Below are 17,841 nucleotides of genomic sequence, written 5' to 3' on the forward strand. Positions count from 1 at the left end.
GGTAGTTTGTTATTTGTTTGTTGGGGCTTTAAAGCATTTAAAGTGCGATTCTTATGGCAAGCGTTTTTGATTTTGAGTGAATAAAGTTAAAATCTATGATCTCGAAATATCGTTAGAGAACACTTCTTACGCTGTGTGTTTAATATATATAATATATAAACTGGTATTATAAAATTGAAACATGCATGTATGAATACTGTTACTGCTTTAATTGATTACTTAAAAGTTATTACCTCTCATTATTAGAATTTACTTAACAACTTTGAAATCCCTCCTACACAATATAGCTGTGTATATTCCCTATCATATATAGACTTATATTGTGCATGGACGGTAAGAACTTAAAAATAAACATTCTTCTGTTATAGTGACGTATGAAGGGTATGTGGTGATGTACTTGTCAATTGATCTTGAGAGCCAAAATATATTAATATTCAGTATTTCGAAAGAATTGCCATTTCATATTATGAAACTAAACAAATTTTGGTCATTGCAAAGTGCGGAGGTTTTCAGTAATTTTAGGTCAATGATCGTGGTATTTCTGCATGATATGAAAAATATGGAAAATTGAAAAATGTTGACTGCAAAAAGCAGCGAGAAAGATCTTAAAAGCATAGTTTAACGTGTCACTTGCATTACTAATGAGCATCATATCCCCGACCAGGTGGGTTTTCCCCTGGTACTGCGATTTTCTTCCTCGCGCTCTTCCATCCGGGCCAACTCGAGTGATAATATGAGCTGGTATAAGCTGGTATAACTTGTTTTGTAATTATTATGAAATGAATAAGGTTTACCTTTGCAAAGAGTAACATTAGGCATATACAATACCATATACAATATCATATACAATATCATATACAATATCAATTGCATACTTATTACAAAGAAAATGTGGAAATAGGAAATAGGAAGAAATAAAAATAAGTGACTACTTTGATCATTCAATATAATAGATCCCCAGGCTACTTGCAGTTTTAACGTAACTAAATATATGTTATATGTATAATTGCTTGGTCCTATTTCTGTTAGTATTCATTAAAATATATCAAAATGTGTGTAAAATTATATGTTAGTATTCATTAAAAATATCAAAATGTGTGTAAAACTATATATCTGTAACAACCTGACATCAATTACATGAATCTTTCGACCCAAGGAAAAGGAATGCAAATGCTTATTGTAGTGTTAATATAGAGAATAAGTCAGTAAATGTAATAATACTAGTTATAACTTCTTGTAAGGCTAATGTAAGTACTTAGTATTAGAATGCACACAGGTAATTCTCTGCTTTGGACAATAATTATGTAAAAAAAACCAAAAAAAAAAAAAAACCACACAAATACATACTTCATCGAAATTGAGCATTTATTAGTTAAAATACCAATAATCAAAATGTGCCTTAGCACATATAGATACACACTGAACATAAAAATTGTCAAAAAGATGGGAATATTCACTCCAAAAACGCCACTCTGAAAACGCCATAGTCCAAAAGATGGAGATATTCATAGTAACAACGCCGCCATCTTGACTGAAAAGTTGTCCTAAAGATGGTGGATAGACTTGATACTGCCATCACTTAAAAACGCCAATATGCCTACAAACATTTAAACCTAATCTAATCTAAGGTTGCAAGAACGAGTAGGGGAGGAAGAGGGCAAATTATCTAACAATTTCTATGAGTTCTTTGTTATTATTGGAATATCAGTTCATCATTATGGAAATGCTTATCGTTTTGGAGAACCTCACTTCATATCTAGTATCATATCAGATGTTCCCAAAGTGTACATCGTTTGTGCATATTAATTTGGCGATATATACATTGATAATCTGGCATATGTTTGGTTTTTATTAGTAATGTGGTGTCATACAATTGTGATAAAGAGAAACATGAATCATATAACATGGTAAATGCTTGATATATTATACCGCTCGGCTCGGTATGAGAGTAAAACTAGACGTCAAGAGATCCTTGATTCGATCCCTAGCGGAAGCATTGAAATGCCTTTCTCATGATTTCTGTGACATCGTCATAGGTGTACAACAGTGTATTTCTGATATACCAGGGCAATTTTATTAAAGCTTAATCAAAAACATCAAACAAAGAAAAGTGGCAATGTTAAATATAAAACATCATAGGGATATTTATCAATAGCAAGCGTCTAATTACAGCATGTTTTGAGCACGATTCATATTGTTGAAATGCGAAGAAGGATTCTGTAACAAGGTCTGTGGATTGCCCATTTCTATCACCTTTCCAGCGTCCATGACGAGTATGACGTCACAGTGTAAGACGGTGTTGAGTCTGTGGGCGATCGTCAGGACAGTACAGTCAGCGAAACTCTCCCGGATCGTCTCCTGTATCATGACATCTGTAGACGTGTCAATTGACGCTGTAGCTTCGTCCAGTACCAGGATCTGAAAAGTAATATGATATGTGAAAAAATACAGGGAAATGTCATCAAATATACATTGAACATAAAACATCAGCTAATATCGGAAATCTTTTTCAATAATTGTCTGATTTTACCATAACAGTTAGACGTTCCTGCGACTTCTTACCTTGTTTTGTCGCAGGATTGCACGTGCCAAACATATAAGTTGTCGTTCACCCACGGAAAAGTTTTCTCCATTTTCCTCGATACGTAAGTCAAGAGTCTGGTCAAGAAGTTGCATCTTAATAAATAAATAAGTAAATAGAACAATTGAATTGTTGTTTATGGAGAGAGAGAGAGAGAGAGAGAGAGAGAGAGAGAGAGAGAGAGAGAGAGAGAGAGAGAGAGAACGAACTATTGGTGTAAACAAAATTTAGCGGAAACAATTAAAACACCAAAAAAAGTTAAAATGTAGACAATTTATTTTGAAATGTGGGAATGATTTATAGACATAAACGCAATCGATAAAGTGGTTTTATTGTAGAGATTTTTATATTTTCATCAATATTAAATTTTCATACGACTGAAATACAACTTCACAAAGCATTGCTTAATCGAAATCGTTTAATTATGACAGATGTTCAAGTTCATAGCCATTCAATTTTTCAAAGGTATTCAAGTTTGTCATTTCGGACAGACTGAATCGGAAAAAAACGCTTGGTTCAAAGTAGTATTTTAGTTCAAAATACAAAACATCGTTTTATAACGTCAGGATTTATTTCGTTGACAGTGGTAAATATACACACTCATACATCAGGATTTGAATTTAAATTAGTAGATGATTATTTAGAATGCTATTAAATGTTTGAAAATATGGCATTTTATACATACTTTTTCCTTCATGTGAACTTGTTCTAGTGCTGCCCACACTTTTGCGTCAGTGTACATGTCAAAAGGATCCAGATTATACCTGAAAAGTTAAAGGTATATTTAAAATAGAAATGTTAGTGAATGTCACATTTCAAAATAACAATATAGAAACCAGGGCATTTTTTATAAATCACAAACATACCGCCTAATTAAAAAACGATCCATTATTGACATTCACAGAATCTTCTCAATCAGATAGTAGTAAATTATTATCATGTTAGCTAAAGAACGTTTTACATTCGAAGGTTTTTTTTCAATACAGTTCTGCTGTGTCATAAAATGTCAGATCTGGTGTGTTGAGTGATTGTTCTAATCACATATGATCACAACAAAGATCATTACATAAGAAAACATATACACTGTCATCCATAAAGTACTATAAACTGGAGATATTATTTTGAAATTCAGTAAATATGACGATGATATTGTTTATTGTATTGTTTTGTTTTGCAACATCTTATCATCAGGATTCTGTGGTTTACAAATAGTCGATACGTTTATTGATGTTCTACTAATCCTCAAAATGCAATATTGTTGCAATATATATCTTTCTAAGCATTCTGTTGAATTGAGAGGATATTTTCATGGAATAATAAACATTTTGAAAGGGGTAATTCATAAAGTGAAATGTTATGTCCGTCTTTCATGCATTTTTAGATAATCTTGAAAATATCCTCCCTGAAACTTTATCGAGTTTGGTTATTTTGATATAAAAAGATTACCGTTGTCTCTGACAAATTAATTATCTTCAAGATTTATATTTCAAACATTAAAAAAATCATGAAGACTACATATCTGCATACCTATATGCATGCTGATATTTTAACTAGCATTCATTACCGTATTACGTTATGGTTGTTAGTATGACCAATGAAAAAGAATCAAAAACTAAAAGAAGCTTTAGCAAACACTGATTTTGTGTACAAACTTGCCTAAGTGTACCAGCAAAAAGTACGGGATCCTGTGGAATCGACGATAAACTGGAACGTAGACGTTTCCGGGATATATTGCCAATTTCGACGTTATCAATAGTCACGTGACCACCGATAGGTCGGTCAGTCTAAACAGCGCAGCTGCCAGAGATGATTTTCCTGTATATATAGCCAAAGTTAACTATAGATGCACGCATTATCAAAATTATCAAAACATTTGGTTATCATGTTTGCAAGAAATGTTTAGTTTAACTTTGTACGTGCATAACATAGAAATGATGCGAGAAAAACGTTACATATAAATTCACTGAACATATGTGTGTGTGTGTGTGTTTTGTTCAAAGCAATAATTAAGGTTTATACTTATTTGATAAGTCTTCCTCTGATTGAGTTTTATCCTACCTGCTCCCGTGCGGCCAACAATGCCGACCTTTTGTTTAGGAAGGATATCGAAACTGATGTTATGGAGCACGGGATCCATGTCAACGCGATACTTCATCATCACATCTGAAAATACTATCCTGCCTTCATTTGGCCATTTTTTGTCCACTTGCATAATCCCAGATTCCTTTTCTATAACGGTGTTCTAAAAGGTCAATTGGTACATTGAATGAAGGTTGTAGAACTTGGGAAAAGATGTATATAATCAGGAAAATTTCAAACTTGAAACTAATTTTTAAAATGACCATTATGTGTACATTCTATGTATATATACCTCATACTCATGCATTCGTTCTATAGATGTAAATCTAGCTTCCGTCTCATTCATCATACGAGCAAAGAACTGGATTAGGGATGACACCTGGAATCGTGTAATTATAGAGATTGGTGAAAGGCATTACAATGACAAAACATATCAGAATAAGATCGAAGTTCTCGAGTTCCACTCACTTAATGGTACTGTATGATAATAATGGTAAAAGCATGGAACTAATTGGAAATTACATTTATAATAAAAATGTTTCGCTGGATAGGATCCAAGTACACGATGTAGTAACATTTTTTATACCTTACCCAATTTGACAGGTTTTTTTTTCCTTTGTATTACGTTTTTAATCCACAACCACATATCGAGCTTTGAACACCCCTTCTTTTTCAGAGAAATATCACTGAATTGATGTTACAAATGTAGAAGCATTTGTTCAGTTTCCAATTCCTTAACATTTGAATACACAGAGTTCCACTTTGCAGCCACATTGATGCTTTAGGTCCAAAATACCAACAATAAAAATTTGCTCTGCTTCATGAACAACATACACCATTTCAATCAAGTTCAAATCGGGGATATAAAAATGAGAAACAAAGGAGGTAACATATGTGTGTATGTAGAATAGGGATAATCCTATCCTACATCTAAACATACGAGTCTTTTTCTCCCACATCACCTCCAGATTTCTTCATTTCTAAGTTTCTTTATTTGAAGTATACACCAAACGAAAAATGACATTCTAAAAGATCATTTTTGGTAAAGTATAAGTTTGCACACAAATTTCAGGCTTCTCAGCCGAATGTGTAATTCGTCTACATTTGATGTATCCGTTATCAAATTATCAACATCAAAGTAAAACTTCTATCACAAACACTTGAAACTGATGTAATACACATTACTTAATTTGTATTTAAAAAATACACTTGTATTTTTGTTATTGTTCTGCCACTTTTTAAATAATACTACGTCACTACCTGACGTCACAATTGGCATTGGAATTTCAGTCATAGCTTAAGGCTATTCGGAGCTACTGTCGATCTCCATCGCTACGAGATGCCGATATTTCGAAGTGTGGTGATTTTGACAGCTTCATAGATAAACAGGCAGACAGGAGCTCGATACGGATATTCGATCTTTTCTGCGTGAATTGGTTTTCTTGGTGGAATGCTACTTGCATGGCTAGAGCTGTATTTAAAATCTACACAAATATACTCAATTGTGTGTGTGTGGGGTGGGGGGATGTGTTATGAACATGGGGGATGTCATTTTTACGAAATTTTGGTGAATCTAACACCCTAAAATGTTTGAGAATATGCTACACTCGCAAGGTCCAAATACACCCAGTGACAAAAACTTAACAAATTCTGGCCACGGGACTAACTTGGACGAAAACATTTCGTTGTTTTTGTTATTTGAGAACATGTTACATAGCATTATGTATGGCTTTCCTTCAGTGTCCTCTCATTGTCCAGTTATTTTATGTTCTGTATGTTTTATGACACATGACATGATAACCTCCTGTGACTGTTGTAGTACAGTATTTAAGCGTGAAATTATCCCTTACCAAATTGTCTTTTCTTTCTTACTTATTGGTATTGGGATTTTCATCAGTTTATCTCTGGGTAAGATAAATGCATGGTCGCAGATGACGCACGCGTTAAAAGACTCGCACAACACACAACTAAATCATCAAAACATCTCCTGTTTTACTTGAACCAAGAGACCTTGAACATGTTTTCTGAGGTTTGTAGGATTTTTTTTTCAAATAATCATTATCTGATATACTAGTGGGTACTTTCTATTCACTAGAATAAAGAGTAATGTCTGAAGATTTGAAAAAAAAATACATTACTAATGAAAATCGAATGACGCAGGAATACAGGTGAAAAAGGGCAGGAATTCCCGAAGTGAGGGATTTCCCTATCAAATCCATTGTAAATATCAGGATTAATGTATTTTTGAGTACCCGTGTGTTCTTATATGTCATTAAGCGTATACGATAATATCATTTTGCAGGTAGTGAAAACACCATTTGAACTTCCAATGAGCGGTGGAGTAGATGGAGTCACAAGTAATAAAATATAGTAAAATATTTAGCTGTGCGAGTCCTGAAATGCTACATGTACGTAAGATAGATGTTTCTTACACAGCTTTCTTACATTGACAAAGCGACTTACAAACTTATACGCATATCTTTCTCTAGACATTTACTGTATGGTGTAAATTGATATACATTTGCATGTACATATATTGTGTAGGGTAAAGATTACATTTATTCTAAATAGTCTGTCTGTAGGTTGTATTCGTGTGGCTGCTGAAGAGCTAAACTGTGGGTTAAGACGCCCGATGATTGAATACCATCCTAGGTAGATATTTGTTTTTGTGTACTGACATACATAAGTGATTCAGTGAAATTGAAAAGACTATGTGGTGAATGTTTTGGATAATCTACCTTGACGGACATCGTGAGAGACAGTGCTGCCAAGGCAGTGGGCACGGTGCCCTTAGTGAACAGCACAGTGATAGTCGTAACAACTGCTACAGCAACACCCCCAACGCCTATTCTCGTGCTCATCCACCTCATACTGGCTTCAAACAACAACAGACTCATGGAAGTCGTGTCCGAGTAACGACCACATCTATAATGAATATACAAATACAGGTGATATGAGTTTATTTTCTCTTTTTTGTTATTTTTCAGTTAGTTTGCGTAAACGATTTCTGCTGAAAATCTTTGTAAATATTTTCATAATCCATTCCCCATCTGAGCAATGTATTCTAGCGATATACAGAGAAGAGATTGATTTATTTATATATTATATTGTTGAAAACTAGTCTGAGTTACTGAATAGTAAAAATGTTAATTCACAAGTAAAGCTATGCGTTCCTATTCCATTGCTTACCTATCAATGAAGTTTTTTTCTTGTGAGTAAGCAACAATGGTACTAAGTCCATTGCATGATATGGTCACATGGTTTATAAGTGGTGACCTCAACACATTTTCAAGTCGTTTGAAATTACGAATGGACACGGATGATATGACTTTGATAATGTAGAAGTAAAACACAATTGGAACAAATGCGATGAGAAACCATGGGAAGTTGTAGGTCGTAGTGACGAGGGCCAGAAGTATCACCATCATCGATTGAAGTAGGGCTATCCAACAGATTCGGAATGAATATATCAGCTGTAACAGTAACGTGAGTCTCATAATTTAACGTATGTGTATGAAGTCCCGCATTATGACATTTATACATTTTAGAGGAAATCTGAAAGTTTTCTAAACTTGGATTTACAAAAAACAAACAAATAAAAAAAACACATACCAACATTCAAAAGGTTATTTCAGGTTTAATCATGAACAAATTCTTTCTTAATGGCCCATGCTAAAATAGACAGTATGATTAGGAGCACAATTTACACTACGACCATAATGGCTTCTATTTTTATAGATTTACTAGCCTTCATCTACGTCCCGCAAGAATCGGTTTAGGAGTCTACCAGACGGATTTGCGTCAAAGTACTGCATTGGAGCATGCATAATTCTTCTTACGGCCTTGTTATATAGCTTGACAGATGCCCTAACCATCACCTGCATGACAAATCCATAAATCATTTTCTTTAATTTGACTAGGGAAAAAAGTTCAAATCATGAGATATTTCGAGCAGCCCTAGCACAACATTGATTTATTCTATTCATTTGTGACTGTTTTCTAATTACGGTATATCAATTTTCTATAATTGTTCTTTACGAGGGTAGTTTAGAGAAGAAAGATAACTGCTCTTCACTGAGCAGGAGTCGCTCCACACGAGCAAAAAAATACATTGCTAATTGCATTTTATCAAAAAATCCTTTTAGAATTTTTTATTTATTTATTTATTTATTTGCATTATTAGTATTATTATTATATATATATACAATAAAAACGTTATTTGATCCTTACGGACGGAATAATAATTTTAAAACAAAAAACTTAACAACGTTCTCTTAGCGCTTTCTCTCCATCTTGGGAGTTCCCAAGATGGAGAGAAAGCGCTAAGAGAACGTTGTTGATTGATTTTTTTAAATATATATATTGCAATCTTAGTTGAAATGTATTTTATCATAGCATTACTACGGTTCTTTACAATGATGCCTTGAAGACTGATAATGAAAAACCTGATGATGTTTTGACGGGATTGATGTTGGTCAATGACGATTGATAATAGTGTTGTAGTACCATTTTATAAAGCATTCGTCACTTACATCGTAAATACGTTATCTTTTTTTATAGATACTCTTATAACGTCACAAAATCTGTGAAAATTCTCAATAGCGAAAACTATATAATCAAAATAATATCGGTCGTCACAAAAGTGGTCGATTGGCGATAGCCTATCACAGCAATTACTGTATAATCTATGCTTTGCCATAGAAAAACAGGGCAAAAGCTTTACAATTAATTTTCCTTGTTTAATTTTAATGTGCATAAACCATTAGTTTTTTTATCGATTTTAAAGGAGTACATACTTTAGCGACTGACTGTCGACATGTAAGAAGTAGGGATTACTTACCTTTCCGACTGCTAGTGCTTTTAAGGCAGCTAATCCGGCTATAACTATAGTTGTATAAATATAGATATTTAAATACCAGTCCTTATTTTCCTGAAACTCTTCCATTTGCAACGAAAATGTTTTATTTGTTGTTTGCTCGGTTGATAATGTAATATTCTCTACAACTGACAAGTTTGTCGCATTTGAATTGAGTTCGGGAAGGAAGTATTACTACTGCTGGCGAAGTCTGAAAAGAATGATAGACAATCATCATCATCATCATCATCATCATCATCTATAAAAAGACAAAACTGCAAATTCATAGTTCTTCACATTACAGATGGTTATGTTGTAGCTTTCCGTGTTGGTTATGGCATAAAGATTTATCGTATTGATATAGAATATAATGTTATTGGGACGAACAGTAGTAACCTGTTTCAATTGTAACGAAAGACGTTACATATGTCTCCCAAGCTACCACAACAGGCGTTAGTATTTTTAAATCAAATAATGAGGATTCAAAAGCCAATGTATTGCGATTATTTTTCTCAGACAGCAAAGGAAAGTCGCATGACTGTTCCTAATTTGAATTGAATCTCACCATATCTGATGGTAGTCCATCAAAAAAAAATTCTACGTTGCTTTTCATCCACACACCGAAACAAAGTTGAATTACACATTTATAAATTTTGATGGAAGAAATAAATGCGCGATACTGATATGTCCCTAAATGATGCTCACCTACTTTGTTCGGGGAGCATAAATATATATTTACACTTGTGTTGTATTCTCTCTAGATACAATGTAAAACTAACCAAACCCAATGTACGTAAGTAGCGATGTTGACTTGTGATTATTCTTGCGCAAGAATAAATACAGAACTACTTGTCACACCAGCCCTTGAAAAAATAATCATACGATATACCATTTTGAAATTTAAAGCACGCCGATAATTGAGAACAAATATTGACATTATGAATACAGCCGATTCCTTTGAAATTTTCCTCGTCAGCTGGGCAAAACCGGAATATAATACTAGAAAGTATTCAAGAATTCATTGAATTAATTTCGGGAGGGTGCACGAATATTGAAAAGGCACTATAACAATCTGACGACCTGGAGATACGACCTCCAGAGAAATCCTTGTGCTTCCGGTATGGATTGCCTGTAGCATTAATCTCATCGCTGTTCAAACACTTTATATAAGAATATTTATTTTTGTTATGTGATATGGAATGTTGTGGTGCCCAAGTATAATAAAAGGATAGCGCATCAAGTAAAATATTAAGTTCCCCATTGTAAATACACTTCGATCCTGGTACAGAAATTAAAACAAAACAATTCTTTATATTTATATTATTATGTCGATACCATTGTTAGTAACATATTACAATCTAGTAAAATCGAAATCTGAAATGATAATTGAAGCTGAACCTACTGTCTGTTCGATCCAAATTCCTAGCCACCATTCACTGAACGCAACAGAAGATGCGAAACACATATGAAGCAAGAGCACCAAAGCTGTCACTCTTTTGCCGCCACCTGCGTTGATGTAGCTCATGTATGTCCCCCTAGTGATGTCGCCAGCTGCTGAAGTTTCTCTGTTTGTTAAAGTACCTGAAATGGAAAACACTTACGTATCAAACATGATTCCAAGTCATTGGCCTTACGATATTCGCTACACAAATGGAACGTTAAGTGTTAATTTTGATAATTGCGTTACCTTCTTCTCATAATAGTGTAAGTAAATGTCAGGATGAGAGAAATTACCGACGACGACGACTGTGTGTGTCAACGCAAACACGTATACACATAATGCAAAATTACATGACACTTAATTTTGCCTCACATATTACGCGGAAGATGTAACTTTTTGTAGCTTGAACTGACCAAATAGCTGCATGTGAGCACATAGTAAGCGTTATCTTAGATGAAAAAGAAGCCGTGGTCGTATCATGTAATTAGAGGATCAAACTATATTTGACAATTTCGCTTTTTAAAAAACTCCCTGTGTGTCATATGCCTATTCGATTTCCGTCTAATATATTTTTACTTAAAAAATAACAAACAAAAAAATATAACAAAAAAAAAAAAACAAAAACAAAAACAAAAAGCAAAAATGAATAAATAAATAGATAAATAAAAGAAATCATATATAGCGGTCCCCCAAAAACGGTTATCTTACTCGTGTTAGTTCATTTTCATTACCTTTAAATATGGTTTCACCAACAAGAAAAAAGTCTCACTAATATCTCAAAAAGGAAAAGGCTGTGAAGCAATTATTCATAATGGCATAATGGCAGATAAAAAGTTATCTATAAAATCAGTTGAAGATTACAGCCAATACTGAATGCATTTACAAACCTTTTTCGTAGTTTTGACCGAGCGAAGCTGCAGCTATTGATTTGTTCTTGGCATTCTGCTGCTGATTTGTTTTCATATCAATTGATTCCTTGTAAGTGTCATCTTCCTCTATGCTGTGATCGTCTGCAATATAATGGACATAATTCATTCTACAACATCAGTAGATATCTGTCTTTTTATGTATTTATCATTTCCTTATTTGAAAAATAGTAAAATATATTGATATCTTCATTAGATATGTTATGTGGTATCAGTTATGAACTAAATATGTTGACAGCTTCATTTACAGGTACCTACATAATGTAGTACACAAGCACGATAATTTATTCAAATATAAACTGATTTTAATTTTATACAAACATGACTGCATCTACATAGTGGAATATTGAGTCGATGATGATAGTAAAAAAACACTAAAATTTGAATATGTCCATTCCCGATATCAAACCAAGTATTTTCGGTGATGTTTAATGTCAAGAAAAGGGCGGACAATGAAAAAGATTCTGGAACAGGGAAATAATAATATATATCCTATTAGTTTAGGTTCTTATTAAGGAACAGGAATTTAAAAAAAATCCGTGGTATCGTTACCTGTTGTATCGATATCGTACATTTTTGAATTATACTGTGCCATCACTTTAGTATATTGTCCATGCAGTGCCAACAGCGAATCATGTGTTCCGTGCTCGATTATTTCACCATCATCCATAACGTAAATTTCGTCACAGTGTTTTAAATACTGTTAAGAAATAATCATAAACGTTAAATAGTAAGTCTGTCATGTCCACTTTGGAATGAATTGGAACATTTTGTTGAGTATTCACTCTTTCACGAGGAGAAAGTGTTTCCACCGTATATTCAACTGTAAAATTAACTTTTTTAAATCCAAATTGCTACGAGGACATTGTAATATTATTGATTTCATATCTGATTATTTACCTGGAGTTGATGAGTTACCAAGACAACGGTTTTATTCTTCAAAACTTTATCAATACACTTGTGGAACAAATGCTGACCGACGTGGACGTCAACGGCGGACAATGGGTCGTCAAGGAGATATATGTCGCTTTTACTGTAGACAGCACGCGCCAGACTCACGCGCTGTTTCTGGCCACCACTTAGGTTTATTCCTTTATCGCCGATCTAATTATAAAATAGTGTGTAAAATGATGGACATCAGTGGTGTTTACTATGGCTAAATTTAGTTTATCTTTTTTATAAATCGTTGCTCCTTAAAACATTTCTTAGTTTTTCACACTTAATGTCACTGTTATGTTTTCCCTTTTTATTGACTGCTACTTCACTGATGAAATTAGTGAATTGCATCTACAAAATCTGATCACAAATATGTGCTCACCTCAGTAAGGTCTCCATTGGCCAGTATGCGGATATCCTGGTACAAACTACAGGCTTGGACAACCTTAGTGTACCTGTATCATGGATTTAATAAATTAATTATCAATTCATATTTACTCACCATCTGTTGCCATGTTTTGGTATACTGGTACGTGTGAATTCGGCTCATTTCAGTTGGCTTCATTTATATTGGCATGCTGATAATTTATAGAAATTGAACAATTAGAATGCATTTGACAACTATGCATGTTTTAAAAATACTTAAAATGTTTATCATAAGAAGATTTATTTCTCCATAAAATAATTTTGTTTGTTTGTTGATTATGTTCGTATATATCATAAAACATATTAATATAATGCTGCAATGTGTCCCTTGGCATACCAATCATTTTGATAAGGTTTTCCGAAGAGAACGTTTTCTCTGAGTGTTCCATTGAATATCCATGCCTGTTGTGCCGCATACGCCACCTGACCATCAACCGCAATTTGTCCTGTAATTAGCGGCATCTGGGAGTAAAACCAAATATTCTTATATCTTATAATGTATTATCAAATGTCGAATATATTTAAATTTTCCTTACTAACATTTACAAACATCCTTTATATTTTATTTTGCATTTCTCCATTTTAATTTTACTTTCTCAGAAATATTTCGTTTTAGGAATTTTTTAATCGAATTGGTATATTTGGTAGACCCACAGTTAAGAACTTGCTTCCGGCCGATCTGAATTTCAATGATATTAATACATTCCACTAAAGAAGGTGTAACAAAAGAAGCTCTCAGCAATAATGTGAACAGAAAATGCAGTTAAGAAAAAAATCTTTCCTTCATTTGTTGTATTCCATGTATTAAAAGTCCTGATATCAATATTCTTGACAAAGTTATCTTCTTCTATTTACATCTAACGTATTATATACTAGTAGATCACATGACTGTACAAATTACACAAGATCTAAGCATCTTTTAGATAAAATAAAGTCGAAATGAAATAATGAAATAAATCAAACTGCATTATACTGCTGTTTAGTCCTTCTAGGACTCGTCAGTGATGCTGAGGGACATTATACAGCTGTTTACGTCTTTCTAGGACTCGTCAGTGATGATATGGGCCTAAAGTGGTCATCGGAGGCGGCAAAAAACATGACAAGAGATAAAAGCTCACCCTTCCGATCAATGCCTGCAGCAAGGATGACTTCCCACAACCAACTGCACCACATATACCGATATGTTTACCCTATACAAACGGTAAAAAACTAGTTAACGACTTGTCTTCAAAAGATTATTCACAAAAAAAAAAGACATTCAGTAAAATGGCCTACCAAAACTGTTATATTGTTATATCTATTGTAGTAGCTTAAATATTATGAAGAGTATCAAAACTTAAACTGAAGAGCTTCGGTGTTAATTTTTAAAAATCCAATATTTTGTTTCACTTATCTTACCCTTCTGACTGTGAGGTCTATACTCTGTAGTACTAGCGATGTTGTTGACGGATGACGACGCGATTCTAAACGAAAAAACAATTATACATAACCGAATGGCTACAACATTACTACAAGACAAAAAGAAACACTAAACGAATTTAATAGTGATATCATAATTTTATATGTATATCAATTTAGAAAACAATTATATATTGTAGTTTTGCTATAATTATTATACTAGAGGAGGGATTGTTAAGATGTCCTCATATCGATATATAATGTAGCATTTCCATATGCACTCACGTAAAGGTACATGTAATAGCATTGTTACCAAAACCACTTGTTCACTTAAATATCATAACCTTTAGCTTAAGTTTATCGGATGGCTCTTTGCTGCCCTCGCCATCCCACATAAACACTGTGCTTTTCAGCTCAATTGCATTCCCTTTGTCTTTGACATCGCGATCAGGCGGCGTGAATTCATCTTCTAGCATAAAACGCTGTATGGATTAAATATATTGCATTATTATAATTGTACACAGACACGATATATCAGGAATCTAATATGTATTTTATTTCCATCGTAGCTGAAAGAGATATATACAATTCTTTAAATAAGGAAGTATCCATACCACATGTTCATAGGATAATCCAGGATTCTATGACAAATATACAACAGGATATACTTTTTTGATATTTGAATATTCCCATATATATTCACTGATAGTATCATGGATTGAAAGTGTTCTATTATTGTCAATCTAAACAGAAATCATTTTATGAATATGCCAGATATTGATTAGCTTTGTTGTATTTAAAGGCAGTTGATATAAAATTGGGCGTATCGTCCTTATAAATGGTGAGATATAATTTCATAAAATTGAAGGGGTTATATTATCATAGCGCGTTTGACATTTCATGACCTTGCAATCGATTTTGAATCATGGCTGCTAACCTCGATAGCAGATTTTAATTGCATAACAGTGTAGTTGTTATTGTCAATCATTCCAGATAGTTAACGTTATCCTGATTAAACCTCAGTTACCAGAACAAGTCACTAAAATGAAAACGATTCCAATATTATATACATGTTGGCATGATTTGGTAAATAATTCACGATATACCTTTATTCTTTCAAAACTGATTCTGGTTTCTCCAAATGTCCGACAGGCGAACGGAATTAAAGACACAATTGTCCGCATGAAGTTGAGGGTGGAAACAATCGAAAAGCTCTGGAAATATATAAAGTAATATAGACCGAGACTGGTTTCTATGGACACAAAATCAACAGCATTGCACATTTGAAAGCTACATCATCAATTATCCAAAATTAACGACTCATAACAAACATAGAACATGTTTCATATTCTTTCTGTGGAAATGAAGTCTATATTGACAGTACACATGCAATTCATTTAGCGCATAAATCTGAATAAGATGGTGTTAAATTAGGCACGGATACATACGCAGAGGTGGCTTGTTCATTTAAATAAGTTCAATGTCAAATTAAAAAAAAATAATATTAGCTGTTCCACTGAGGCAACCTAAGAGGGAGGTAAGGCATATTTATAGCCTTGAAGGGAATATGTACTCACTCGTTAGATAGAATTGTGTATAAATTAATACAAGATTACAGGGGCATTGACTGAAATTTGTTATCATTCGACATCACGTGAAAACTTTCCACTCGACAATTCGTTAACAACAATATTGTATGCATTGCTAATTGAAATACAAACGTTTATAGATTACGCATTATTTTTTCAATAGTCATAATAGAATAAACATTCCCATTCTCAATACAAAATATAACACATACTAAAACGATGTGAGTGGTAGCGTACATGACAGATGAGGTAACTGTTTTATAATGATGTAAGGGCTGGTAGCGCACATGACAGAGGAAGGTACTGTTTTATAATGATGTAAGGGCTGGTAGCGCACATGACAGATAAGGTAACTGTTTTATAATGATGTAAGGGCTGGTAGCGCACATGACAGAGGAAGTTACTGTTTTATAATGATGTAAGGGCTGGTAGCACACATGACAGATAAGGTAACTGTTTTGTAATGATGTAAGGGCTGGTAGCGCACATGACAGATAAGGTAACTGTTTTATAATGATGTAAGGGCTGGTAGCACACGTGACAGATGAGGTAACTGTTTTATAATGATGTAAGGGCTGGTAGCACACATGACAGATAAGGTAACTGTTTTGTAATGATGTAAGGGCTGGTAGCGCACATGACAGATAAGGTAACTGTTTTGTAATGATGTAAGGGCTGGTAGCGCACATGACAGATAAGGTAACTGTTTTATAATGATGTAAGGGCTGGTAGCGCACATGACAGATGAGGTAACTGTTTTATAATGATGTAAGGGCTGGTAGCACACGTGACAGATGAGGTAACTGTTTTATAATGATGTAAGGGCTGGTAGCGCACATGACAGATGAGGTAACTGTTTAATAATGATGTAATGGCTGGAAGAACACATGACAGAGGAAGTTACTGTTATATGATGATGTAAGGGCTGGTAGCGCACATGACAGACGAGGTAACTGTTTTAATAATGATGTAAGGGCTGGTAGCACACGTGACAGATAAGGTAACTGTTTTATAATGATGTAAGGGCTGGTAGCACACATGACAGATAAGGTAACTGTTTTATAATGATGTAAGGGCTGGTAGCTCACATGACAGATAAGGTAACTGTTTTATAATGATGTAAGGGCTGGTAGCGCACATGACAGATAAGGTAACTGTTTTATAATGATGTAAGGGCTGGTAGCGCACATGACAGACGAGGTAACTGTTTTATAATGATGTAAGGGCTGGTAGCGCACATGACAGACGAGGTAACTGTTTTATAATGATGTAAGGGCTGGTAGCGCACATGACAGATAAGGTAACTGTTTTATAATGATGTAAGGGCTGGTAGCTCACATGACAGATAAGGTAACTGTTTTATAATGATGTAAGGGCTGGTAGCGCACATGACAGATAAGGTAACTGTTTTATAATGATGTAAGGGCTGGTAGCGCACATGACAGATAAGGTAACTGTTTTATAATGATGTAAGGGCTGGTAGCACTTATGACAGATGATGTAACTGTTTTATGATGATGTAAGGGCTGGGAGCGCACATCATAGAAGAGGTAACTGTTTTATAATGATTTTTAGTGGGGTTTAGCCACATGCAAGTAGTTTTTTAAGTG

At 33.9% G+C, this 17,841-nt stretch overlaps 1 protein-coding gene across 1 annotated transcript; it reads right to left on the minus strand.

Moving 5' to 3' along the window:
- Nucleotides 1-1,485: 1,485 nt before the first annotated feature.
- On the minus strand, nucleotides 1,486-15,124 carry LOC117319234 (multidrug resistance-associated protein 5-like; the record flags this gene model as incomplete). The annotated part of the gene is given in 18 exon segments (XM_033874067.1): nucleotides 1,486-2,418; nucleotides 2,563-2,676; nucleotides 3,267-3,345; nucleotides 4,238-4,349; nucleotides 4,352-4,396; nucleotides 4,640-4,823; nucleotides 4,953-5,039; nucleotides 7,399-7,585; nucleotides 7,850-8,102; nucleotides 8,409-8,538; nucleotides 10,918-11,096; nucleotides 11,844-11,966; nucleotides 12,435-12,582; nucleotides 12,783-12,986; nucleotides 13,201-13,273; nucleotides 13,582-13,706; nucleotides 14,363-14,434; nucleotides 14,987-15,124. Coding segments are annotated over 18 exon segments (2,505 nt in total), but the record flags the coding sequence as incomplete, so codon positions are not given.
- Between the last annotated feature and the right edge of the window lie 2,717 nt (nucleotides 15,125-17,841).

This window comes from Pecten maximus, unplaced genomic scaffold, assembly GCF_902652985.1.
Source record: "Pecten maximus unplaced genomic scaffold, xPecMax1.1, whole genome shotgun sequence".
Lineage (NCBI taxonomy): Eukaryota > Metazoa > Mollusca > Bivalvia > Pectinida > Pectinidae > Pecten > Pecten maximus.